This window comes from Cavia porcellus, unplaced genomic scaffold (genome assembly GCF_034190915.1).
Source record: "Cavia porcellus strain 051 isolate PalLab524CR breed Dunkin Hartley unplaced genomic scaffold, mCavPor4.1 scaffold_8, whole genome shotgun sequence".
In the NCBI taxonomy this organism is placed as follows: domain Eukaryota; kingdom Metazoa; phylum Chordata; class Mammalia; order Rodentia; family Caviidae; genus Cavia; species Cavia porcellus.
This window is the reverse complement of record NW_026947491.1, coordinates 56,962,444-56,974,174: the sequence shown is the minus strand read 5'-3', so window position 1 is coordinate 56,974,174 and position 11,731 is coordinate 56,962,444. Positions and strand designations below refer to the sequence as shown.

Below are 11,731 nucleotides of genomic sequence, written 5' to 3'. Positions count from 1 at the left end.
TTCTGAACTGAGTAATTACCTAAGAATTATATTTCAATTTATTCAAATAAAAGAAAGGATCAGATCAAAGTTTTATTATGCTAACAAGCCCTTCTAAAGGAAAAATTTCAACCTGGTGTGTGTTTAGAACTATTTTCTTCTAGAGCCTTTCCTTTATTATCCAGACTGTCCAAATCATGACTCAGAAAAACCAGTTTCTCAGAAAGTCTGTGCATGATGCCTCACTTTCAGATGCATGAAAAAAAATGAGACAAGTAACATTTTTATAAAGTTTAAATTCTCATTATTTAATGTGACCCAGCCCCATGGGGGGAAAGTACTGATGAGAAAAAAAAGAGGGACACATCATAAGCAGAGAAAGGTGAACTATCTTATTTATTACAAAGATACACCATGAAGAACAAACCCGACTGTATACTGAAGCCTGTAATGGGACATGCCAACATGTACAGTACTATACAGAAAAGTGCATTGTCACAACAGAATAACAAAACGTGTTTTCCTCCCGGAACTGGAAAAGCAGCCCCTGTTGTTGTTGTCACCTCAGAAGGGAGGGAATGTAATGGTAAGAGGCAGAACACAGCCTGGGTGAAACTGAGGCAGGCAGCGGTGTGTGAGTGGGCATAGATGGCTGAGATTGGAGGACTCGGGAGAGTCCCTGCCGGGTGAGAAAGGCACAACCACGGTCTACGAGGACACGTCTGATGATCACCAGGGAGGTGAGGCAGACAGGACTGAGCACTGAGACACAGAACGCGGGCTGGAGAGGATGCCAGGAGAGAGTGAAGGAAGTTGCAGAACACTTAGGTAGGCAGCAAGAACTTGGAGGAGGAAGGCGGGGCATAGAAGGGGGCAACGGTACAAGAGCAAGGCTAAACTCCTCTAAAATAGAAAGGCACTTTCACATGTACATACTACAGATGTACATTGACACAATTAGGTAACAGTCACAAGCAGGAAACTACCAGTACTGCAAATAATCAAACTGACAGGAAAGGACAATACTGATTTAATTACGTGGGCAGGAGTTACCTTAAGTACGCAGGTAAAATAGTCTTTCCTGTTACACAGCCACTTACTATACTTTAAATATCTATAATAACCATCACACTACACATTGAACTTGCATGAATGCTCTAACGGAGGCATTCACAAATGCACAGTTTATATATTTTTCTTTTACTAAACAGTTTCTAAGATAAGCATTATGGAACCCAGTACAATTATTTAAACATACAAAATTCCCTACGTAATTTAAAGATACAGGTATCCATCCGGATTATACCATGTAGACTATTTTTTTTTTTTTTAAAGAAAGTATACTAGGGTAAGTGAAAGCTTACATTCTAGCTAATTTATCCATCTGTTTCCAAGTCACCCTGAATAAAGCCTGGTGCTCCAGCCCGGCTGGAGGCTGAGTGCTTACTCAGGGGTAGTCTGGAGTAAGGCCCTGTACACAAATAGAGCCCTCAGGCCCAAGCTGCCCTGTGTCTCAGGGCGTCTGTGGTGGATAACTGACAGCAAGACTGAGCCCCACGTGCACTTCCTATTCATGGCCTGAACCAGCTGTGGTCAGGAGTAAATGAGTACTGACCCAAATTTGAAATCTTCTGACCTCCTTTACAGGCCCAGAGATAGTATAATTCAGAATTTCAGAGGCATAATTGTCAGATTATAGTTTCTTCGACTACTGACTTCAGAGATGGTATTTCTAAATGCTGAGGATACTACTAGCAACTCATCCCGTTTTTATTTGAAAAAAATTGTAAACACATTTTGGGAATGGCAAAAGTACAATCACAGAAAACTATTAAAGGACATAATTTGATCCTTGGAGCTTTTTTTTTTACCCTTGATCTGACCACGGTGGTACATTAAGTGGAACCCTGCGGTAGCTTATTCTACAGATGGCTTAAGGGGCACCAAACTCAGATTACCTTGTGTGAGGACATACGTAACTGTTGAACAATGGTGTTGATATTGAACATGAACATGGAGCTCTACACAGTCCACTCAACAGACTGAAATAGTTTTCAAAACATTCATCGGAAAATGTAAACTAGGAACTTTTCTTTTCTATCCTAACAACTCACTCTCCAAACCCCCAACACAAGCCAAAAGGCTGCTTGATAAATCTATGCTAGTGTGTTCTATGGGACATGAACATACAATTATATCTGCTATGAATATGCATTCTCGTGTAGGTGGAGTCAGATAATCCTTGTAGAACCATAATTTACCCATCTTCTCAATGAGATTCTCCTTAAACTTCACATGAAAACTGCTAAAATCCTTGAAATGAGGACATAATGTTCCAAGACTGTTGAGCTCTTTCTTCTGCCTGCCCTCCAGGTGCTGAGCCTGTGGCCCTACAGGCTGTGCACCACCAGGTGAACCTTCTCAGCTGCTGGAGTTGTTCATGAGCTTTCATGGATGCTACCTTGGATCCTTCATGAAGTGGCTACCTGGTCTTAGTCCTGGAATCTGAATATTTTTACTAAATAAAGTAAGGATAGGTAAGCCCTTACCAAGTCCTTAATCAGAGGTCACCCCTTCGCTTGGAGTTGATGGGGGAAAATCTGGAGGAGACGACATAGGACTATAGGGAAAAAAAATGGACAGTAAGCTACGGGAGTGAGGGTGAAATATTAGCAGCTGTTTCCTGAAAGAAAGTACAGTCTCTGAAGGTCAAAAGCAGCATGTCCTCCATCATCCAAGGCAGCAGAGTCTTGGGCATTAGAAAGGCAATCAGTGATCTGAATAGGTGGATACACCAAACACCAGACACCCTGGGGAGGATTACCAGGCAGATATCTGAAGGAACAGCTTCAAAGAGTAAGAGTGAAAGTGAAAGCTTTTTAAAGAGCACTTAAAAATAGATCCAAAACACCTCTGCCTTTCCTCTGGCCTCTTAACATCTTACTTTTCCCCCAAAGAAGGAAAATGGTTTTAAGAACTCTTATTATTTTAAAGAACTGGGAGATCAGGAAAATTTAATCTTCCTAGAGAATTTGGGGGACAATTTACAAGGGTTTCTGTTAAATCAAAGTTCAGTTCTGCTGGGTCTCCGTGGTGTCAAAAGGTCAAAATGACCACTGAACTCAAAAGAAATGGCCAGGGATTGGGCAGATGCTGACTTAGGCCTCTTTTTGAAAATGGCCAAAAAGAATATTTCTGAAAATTAAGAGGTTTGAAATTTTACCATATCTGGAAATACATCTGTGGCCTGGGAAGTTGTGGGGACACACCATTATTCAGTCCACTTATGAAATTAAGTCACAAGCAAGCATCACTTTGAAAGGCAAGAGTTCACTAATTCAGTCTCATTCTGCAGAACAGTGATGAGGCTGGGAAACTGAGGCAAAGATAAAAGTAATGATCTTGGTTTTAGTACAGATTTTAATTGTTTCTGCATGGTGCATTTACCGATGGGTTGATGAACTGAAGTCCATCCCATGCAGTTCTTAGGTGGGCCTGCAACTGGCTGTGTTTGAAACTAAATACAGATGGTCAACAGTGAGACGAAGGAATTTGCTGGGAGGAATCCATATTCCTTCATCTGGAAGTTCAATGACAGCATAGATAAAAAGTTTACAGTTATCAACTGCTGCTGGTAGGATGGTGGTTATTTGTACCTTACTAAAAGCAAATGCATTCAAAACAATTTTAGGGGGACTAGGGATATAGCTCAGTGGTAGAATATGTGCTTAGAATCCCCAATACTACCCAGTGCTGCCCCAAATAAAAACAACTTTTTTTCAAGATAGCAGAGAAACACAGTAAAAACATGAGCTAAAGAAAAACTGTGTGCCTGGATAACAGAGAAAGAAGCTCTGTAATTGAGCTTGGTTAACTATGTAAGTTATATAGAGACCACATGCCAAAAAGTAAAAATATAAAGGAAAAGTCATGGTTCCAAGGTACACAACTGGAAGAAAGTCATCTTGGAACCACGAGGTGATCTTCCCTATGATGGTCCATTATGGCTTTTACTCAAGTACCATAGCCAGCTGAGGGCTGGAACAAAAGGAGAAATGGAGAGAACTGGGATTTCAAATTTAGGATCATCAGACCTTTGCGGTATATTCAATGGAACTATGGTAATTTAGTCAAAGAATACTGACTGGATCAAGGATTCATGTCTTGTATCCTTCCTACAGAGGAAAATAGCGATTTTTGGGAAATGGAAGTATTTTCTAGGTAGTTAGAGCAACGGATCTTTGCAGGAGTTTGTGGTGCAACCAGTCTTTTTTCGGTAATGGAATTGAACGAACTTAGAACCTTGCACTTGCTAGGCAGGTACTGTGCTGCTGAGCTATATCCCTGGCCCCAGAAAGTCCTTATAGACTGTCCGAGTCCTTTGTAAATGCAGGAGTGGACGTGGAATCCTCCAGGGCCTGATTACAGTTATGCATGGAGTAACATCAGGAACTTTGGAGATGATGTCTCTCTCTTCTTTTAGTTCAACTCAAGCAACACTGGGGTTCTAAGCTGGACCGAGGGAATGACTGTTATAGAAGAGGCAATCATTCAGTCCACTGAGTTCATGAGAAGAAGGTCCCACTGTGATAAATGCAAGTCATTAGCCGAAGTTGGGACTCTCACTCTGGATGGAATCACCAGGGCCTACAGTCAGCTCCCAATAATGCCCTGATCACCTTTTGATTACCCCAAGTGCCACTCCAACACTGGTTATACTCCAATAAGACATGGGAATCAGATTCTCCTGCTTTCCAATCAAGATATTTCTGACTCATCTGGGCTACACTAAATCTGAAGCACTGTGCAATACGGTGAGCAGTGTTGCCTTCATTACAAGTGGTGCAGCATTGGATTTTCAAGTAAGTCTAAGTGTTTCTATTGTCTTTAAAATGACATATGTCCAGTTATTTAGAAAAATTACAAAATACAAATGCCCGTGTTAATTTAGCTAGTCTTAGACATTACATTCGACAACATAGAAAAGCCAAAAGATCTCCAGTTATAAGCACAAAACTAAGGAAAGTTATGGATCATTGACTTTTGTCACTAATCCGTTTTCTTTTTAAAATCACTTCCCCTTATGATCTTGCTCAGCTGGTATTTACATAGTGCAAGACTTGTCTGCTGGACCCTGGGAAGGTGGGGCGGGTCCTACAGTAGGGTTTGTTTTTGGAAGAACAGCAGGTTTCGGCCTAAGGGCTGGGGGCTTCAGCTGCACGCCCATTCTGGGCGCCACCATAGGCTTGAAAGTACTCATTGTGTCACTGGAGGAGCTAGTGCTGCGTCGAATCTGAGGCTCTGAGCTCCTGAGGGCAACACTGTGCAAAGGGCTGAGAGATTCTGTGGAAGTGGCAGGGGTAGGAGAGTTTTTCACTTGTTCCAAGGTATCCAGCACCACGTCAGGTGCATGCTTTGCTGTACTCTGTCTCTCCAGTTCTCGGAGTTCATTCAAAGCAGTGTTCATTGTCTCTTCAATATCCTATTGAAAAACAACCAGAAAGAATAGGTTGATAATTACTAATATACAGAAATCCACACAATTAAAAGGAAAACAGACCAGTGAACAGTATGAATTTAACTTCACAGATTGTACAGTGTATAAACATCGTGCCATCTCATGCAAATAATTTGACTAAATATTCTGGAGACCAAGATACAATGGTTCATGGAACCTTGAATCAAACATCTGTCGTCCTAAGATACTAGGCAGCCTTCTGGTGGTCTTAACCTTGCATACTGACTCACTGACACAGAATTCTACTTCAACATATAGAAGGAAGAGTTTAAATTATATTGCAACAATTCCGAAAGAAATGAATAGCGATAGGAAGGAAAAATCAGCTTTAATTTATTCAACAAATAATTTTTGAGCATTTACTATTACTTGTATAACTTTAGAAGTTTTAAAAAATTCAGTTTAAACCTTTTCTTGATGCCACCATGCAATGGATTTCAATGGATATAGTACTGCCATATCCATTTTTATAATACGGTGCATTTAAAAAAAATGTCACATAATGAGGTAGCATTATGGTATTTGGTGGGCATGGGCTAGATATCTTGGAAGTACCCTGGACAGTCTGCATACAGTGTTCTGCATTTTCTTCTGCTTCTGAATGTATTTTGCAGATACATATACAGGTGAAAACTATTTATAATAAACCAGAATCTAGAACCTAATTCTTAAAAAATTTAAAATAACTTTAACTGACTTCTAATTCTATAAACTTATGTAGTGAAATGTGACCTCTGAATACATGTGAATAATCATCAGATTGAATCCTAAATACTTATTGTTTCTTTTCATTGGGGACATTTAGAATATTCTCTACTAGCTATTTCAGAATATAGAATATCACCAACCATAGCTGCCTACTGGTACCTATAGAATGTTATTCCTTCCATGCAACCGCGTATCTGTACCTATTTAATTGTCCTTTATTCTAAACTACTTCCATATTTCCCCAATCCTCATGTTCCTCATTTTATTGTACTTCTATAGAATCATTTGCATTGCATCTATGTATATCAGGGATATTGATCTGTAATTTATGAATAGTGTCCTTGTCTGTTTTTTGTATTCAAAAATCATGGAATGAATTTGGAAGAATTCCTTCTCTATTAATTTTTTTGCAGTAACTTGAAAGTAATTGGTATTAGTTCTTTAAATGTTTTGCAGAGTTTGGGAAGCCACAGTACCTTGTCCTTAGTTTCTCTTTGATGGAGGACTTTAATTATGCTTCAACCTTGTTATACTTGATCCTGGCCTATTCAAATTTTCTATTTCATCGTAGTTCAATTTTGGCAGGTTATATGCATTCAGCAATTTATCCATTTCTTCTAGGTTTTCCAATTTGTTGGTGAATAGTGGCTTATAAAAGTCATAATGATCCTTCATATAATTGCAGATTGGTTACAATGTCTCCTTTTTGTTTTTGATTTTTTGAGATATCTTTTTTTCTTAGCTAGCTTGTTTTAATCTTTACAGAAAGTGAACTTTTTTCTTTGCTATAATTTTTATTATTTCTTCTATTCTATATTTAGATTTGGTTTCTCTCTGCTTTTCTAGTTTCTTGAATTACATTGTTAGGTTGTGCATTTGAAATTTTTTATAGGTATTTATCTATAAACTACTCTCTTAGTCTGTTTTGCCATAATCCATAGATTTGGTATACTACACTCCTGTTTTCATTTTTTTCAAGACATTTTTAAATTTCCCTAATAATTTCTTCATTGATCCATTTGTCATCCTGGAGAATGTTGTTTAGTTTCAAATTCTGTATGGGTATAATTTCCACCTTTCTTCATCTTGTTGATTTTTAACTTTATTCCATGAGCCCAGAGAAGAAATAAAATATGGTTTATTCTTTAAAAAAATTACTGAGGCTTTGTGGTCTAACACGTGATCTGTCCTAGAGAATTTCCATGTGCTGATAAGAAAAACATGTATTTCTGTAGATGTTGGATGAAATGTTTTGCTAACAAGTTAGGTCTACTGGTATCAGTTTAATCTGACTTTTTTGTTGGATTTTATGTTCGAATAATCTTCCCATTAATAGAAGTGGGAGTTTGAAGCCCTAAAATATTACTGTATTGAAGACTATATCTTCCTTTAGGTCTTATAATATTTTACTTTATATATTTGGGTCTAGTATTAGGTGGATATATATATATATCCATAACGCTTCTTGTTGTCATCAAAATAGTCGCCCATACATTCAGACATAGTAAAATCAAACAAAACAGAAACAGAATAGAACCAATAAAAACAAAACAGTGAATGCAAAAAAGGACTTCAAAACAAGATAATAGTAAATCAAAATGGCTACTATAATATATCTCATTATCTTTGATCTTTTTTTTTTTTTTTTTTTTTGTCTTTTTCCTTTTTATCGGTACCGGGGATCGAACTCACAACTACCTGCTTGCAAGGCAGGCGCTTATGCCACTGAGGTAAATCAACCAGCCCCAGATGTCCATGCCATCAGATATAATAAAATCAAACAAGACAAAACAGAATAAAATCCAACCAAACAAAGCAATGAAAATGATATAGGACTTCAAAACATGATAATAGGGAATTAACAATGGCTGTCATTTTCAGAAGGAGATCTCCCATAGATGCTACATTGCTTATTGTTATCCTTTGAACAGATGATCAGCCTACAGGCTTTTAGGCCTGCAAAGACAGAGAAACACTAAACACTATAAGCATTAAGTTGTATTTTAACTCATTAGTTATGATCACAGCCTGTGTTTCTCAGAATCAGCCAGTTGCTTATGGAGCTGGGAGGAGGAGGAAAGCTGGCTCTTCTTGTCTGCCTGCACACTGGATATATATTTATGATTATTATATCTTCTTAATTAATCCTTTTGTCATAAGATGACCTCTGTGTCTCTTTTTCTAGCTTTTGACATAAAGTCTGTTTTTACATAAGTATAGCTATTTCTACTTAATAATACTATGTTTGCATAGAATATCTTTTCTATCCTTACACTTTCATTCTGTATTGCTTTACAGGTGAGGTTGGTTTCTTGTAGGCAGTATATATTTAGGTCATCATTTAAAAAATCACTATGTAAGTTCATATCTTCTGATTGGGGAATTAAATCTATTTACATTCAAGGTTATTATTAACAGGAAAGTACTTACTCCTGTCATTTTATGTTCTCATTGATTTATATAATTTTTTGTTCTTTTTTCCTCTCTTATTGTTAATCTTTGTGCTTTAGTGGTATTATATATTAAGAAAGTATGATTGCTCTTTTTCTGATTTGTGTAAACATACTACCAATGAATTTTATATTTTCACATGATTTTAAAAAGGTAGGCATCTTTATTTCATGTCTGGATGTAGGACTCCCTTAAATGTTTCCTGTAAGGCTGGTCTCATAATGATCAATTCTTCTGTTTTTCTTGTTTGAGAATGAATTTTATTTTTGCTTTATTTTTGAAATTTGTCAACAAATTTTTTCTTTCAGCATTTTAAACATTGTTTCCTATCTTGCAAGGTTTTTGCTGAGAAATCTGCTGGTAATCTACTAAAGACCCTTTATATGTGACTTAATGATATCCTCTTGCTGTTTTGGAATTCTCTTTGACTTCTGACCATGTGATTATAATGTGCCTTGGAGAGGACCTCTTTGGATCGAGTCTAATTGGGGTTCTCTAAATTTCATGGATCTAAACGACTATAGTTCTCTGAAGACTTGAAAACTTTTCAGGTATTATTTCTTTAAATATGCTTTGCATACCTTCCTCCATGTCTTTTCCCTCTGGAAGTCCCACAATGTGAATATTAGTTCATCTGATGTCCCATTAGCTTTTTCACTCTTTTTATAATTTTCTCATTGTACTCTGACAGGGTCAATTCAAAGAACCTGCATTCCAGTTTAATAAATTCCTTCCTCTGCTTCATTTAATCTCTTGTAGCTTTCAATGGTATTTTTTTCTACTCATTGAATTCTTTAGCTATAAAATTTTTGTTTGGTTCTTTTTTAAAGTCTCTGTTGAATTTCTCATTTAGACCCTGAATTGTTTCTCTGCTTTCACAGAATAGTTTGTATTTTCTATAATCTCACTCTGCTTCTTTATTATTATTTTGACTTTTTTAAAAGGTATTTTGTAAATTCTCTTTATTAAAGTCTGCTACTGGAGAATTACTATGTTCCTATTCTTTCTCAGGAATTTGTTTTATCTGAACTTTTGTGTTTCTTCCTTTTTTATCCCTATGTTGATATCGGTACATCTTGTACAACAGTCACCTTTTCTAATTTTATATACTCTTTTCAGATACACTTTTTCTTATGGATGGTGCTAGTGTTTGGGCTGGATACTGTATACTAGCTTTGATTCTGGATAGAAACAGTAGAGTGACTCCTATGCAGCTTCTTCAGTTATAATCCTTGTCAGCAATGTCTGTGGTTACATCATTGGCCTAGACTGCAGGTATCTGTGACTGTGGTAACACTGCAGTTTTTCTGGTGGTAGGACCATCACCTGGCTCATTGTTTGCACACAGTGGGTACAAGCAGGCACTATGAACTGATAGCTGCATGGCAGATTTTTTTTAGTGGGCAAGCTGCCATCTGGTTGGCAGCTGTTCAGGCACTGTAGGCCAGGCAACTGTGCAGTGAACTCACTAAGGGGCAAGGTCTGTGTGTCAATGTCTGTTGGGCCATGGCAGGGTATGTGTGGGTGTTGTAGGCTAGCTGGTTGTACAGTAAGCTTATTATGAGGAGGAAAGCAGGGCTGTTGTCTGAGTGGCTATTAGTCCAAGTGTAGATGAAAGTGTCCACTAACTGTGTGTTAGCTTCTCCTCTTTACAGATTCCCTTGTTGTTAGAGGTTAAATCACACTTTTGGTTTAGAAGCTGGCATCTTGGTCTTTCTGCAGGGCTTAAGCTCAGAGAAACCAAGGCTGAAGTGCTACAGCAACTCATGAACATAATGGAATGACAGCAGAGACTCAAAAATACACTGATAGCAGCATATATTCTAGAGATGGTTTTATTTTCAAAAGGATCTGAGCCATAGCAACTTAGGACATGAAGTTGACAGGTGAATAATGAGAGTTTCTACTCTTGAAGTTTCTGTCCCTGTAAAATTTTATAACCTCCTGTTCCCATAACACCCTGTTATATTTGCACATGGCCACCAAGATACAAAAACTATCATAGCTTGACAAACTGTCTTTGTTCTCATTCTGCCTGTCCATAAAATCTATGTAAAAGACCAACTCATTTGACCAAATGTATAAAAGCTGGAACCCGTCCTTTGGATTTATCAGCTGAGCCAATGTATATATGAAAATAAGGTCCTCCTGTTTCCCATTTGGTCTCTCTTGTCTCTTAGTCCTGAACACTTTGAGAAACCATAAGGGAGGGGAGATGACAGATTTGCTTAGATTTGCCTCCTTTGCCTGCAGGCCATGGAGGGGCTGAGTTGTAGGAGTCTTGAGACCTCTGTGCCAAGGGTGAAACTAGCTCAGAGAGGAAACTGGCCCCCTCATAGCCTGGAGACCTCTTTCCTGTCAGTGCAAATGACACTGGAGGGGATTCAGGAACATTCTGAAACAACAGCACACTACAAGGCTGTGGTAAGGTTCTGAGAGTCCAACAGAGAAAACCTGTCCCTTAAGGATGAAAGAGGAGATGGATCACCTCCTGGAGTGTACCTAGTAGTCTGATGTGAACTGAGTCAGATGAAACCTATACCCCAACTAGGAAATGTAAGAATGGCCCATGGGATGGGAGTACTGTGTAATCTGACCAGGACCAAAATTGGCACTGACTCCCCAAGCAGGAGTGGCCTGCAAAAAGAACTGGCTCAGAGGGGTGGTAGGGATGTGGGAATGGCCTGCACGAGAAACTTATGGTTGATCCAATCTAGACTAAGTCAGATGCAACCCACATCCCAAGCAGGAAATATAGGTGTGGCCTGCAGTAAGGAAAGCTGGCAGAGTGCTGGAATTGTGGGTGTGGCCTGCACTGGGAGGGGCTAGAGAATCTGGCACGGGGATGAAAATAACTTGAAAAAGGTATCTGAGTATGTGAGTGAACAGAATGAAGTGTGTAAGTCTGAAAGATGTGGGGAAAGTATATAATTGTGAGTGAGCAAAGTAAAGTATGTAAGTTCAAGGTTGCTTGGTCTCAGTAGGGGACTGGGGAAGGGAGGTGATTTGATCAGTTTGAAAACAAAAGTAACTGAAAAAGAATTTGTGCTGCAATGGGCAAAGACATGAAAAAAG

At 38.4% G+C, this 11,731-nt stretch overlaps 1 protein-coding gene across 2 annotated transcripts in view; it reads right to left on the bottom strand.

Moving 5' to 3' along the window:
• Window positions 1-348: 348 nt before the first annotated feature.
• The window catches only part of Srgap1 (SLIT-ROBO Rho GTPase activating protein 1), a 288,940-nt gene continuing 277,557 nt past the window's right edge, over window positions 349-11,731 (bottom strand). For both annotated transcript variants that reach the window (XM_003476114.5, XM_003476115.5), the window contains exon 22: window positions 349-5,461. In XM_003476114.5, the coding sequence (XP_003476162.1) occupies window positions 5,084-5,461 (378 nt within the window). In that variant the 3' untranslated portion in view covers window positions 349-5,083. The remainder of the gene's footprint in view (window positions 5,462-11,731) is intronic.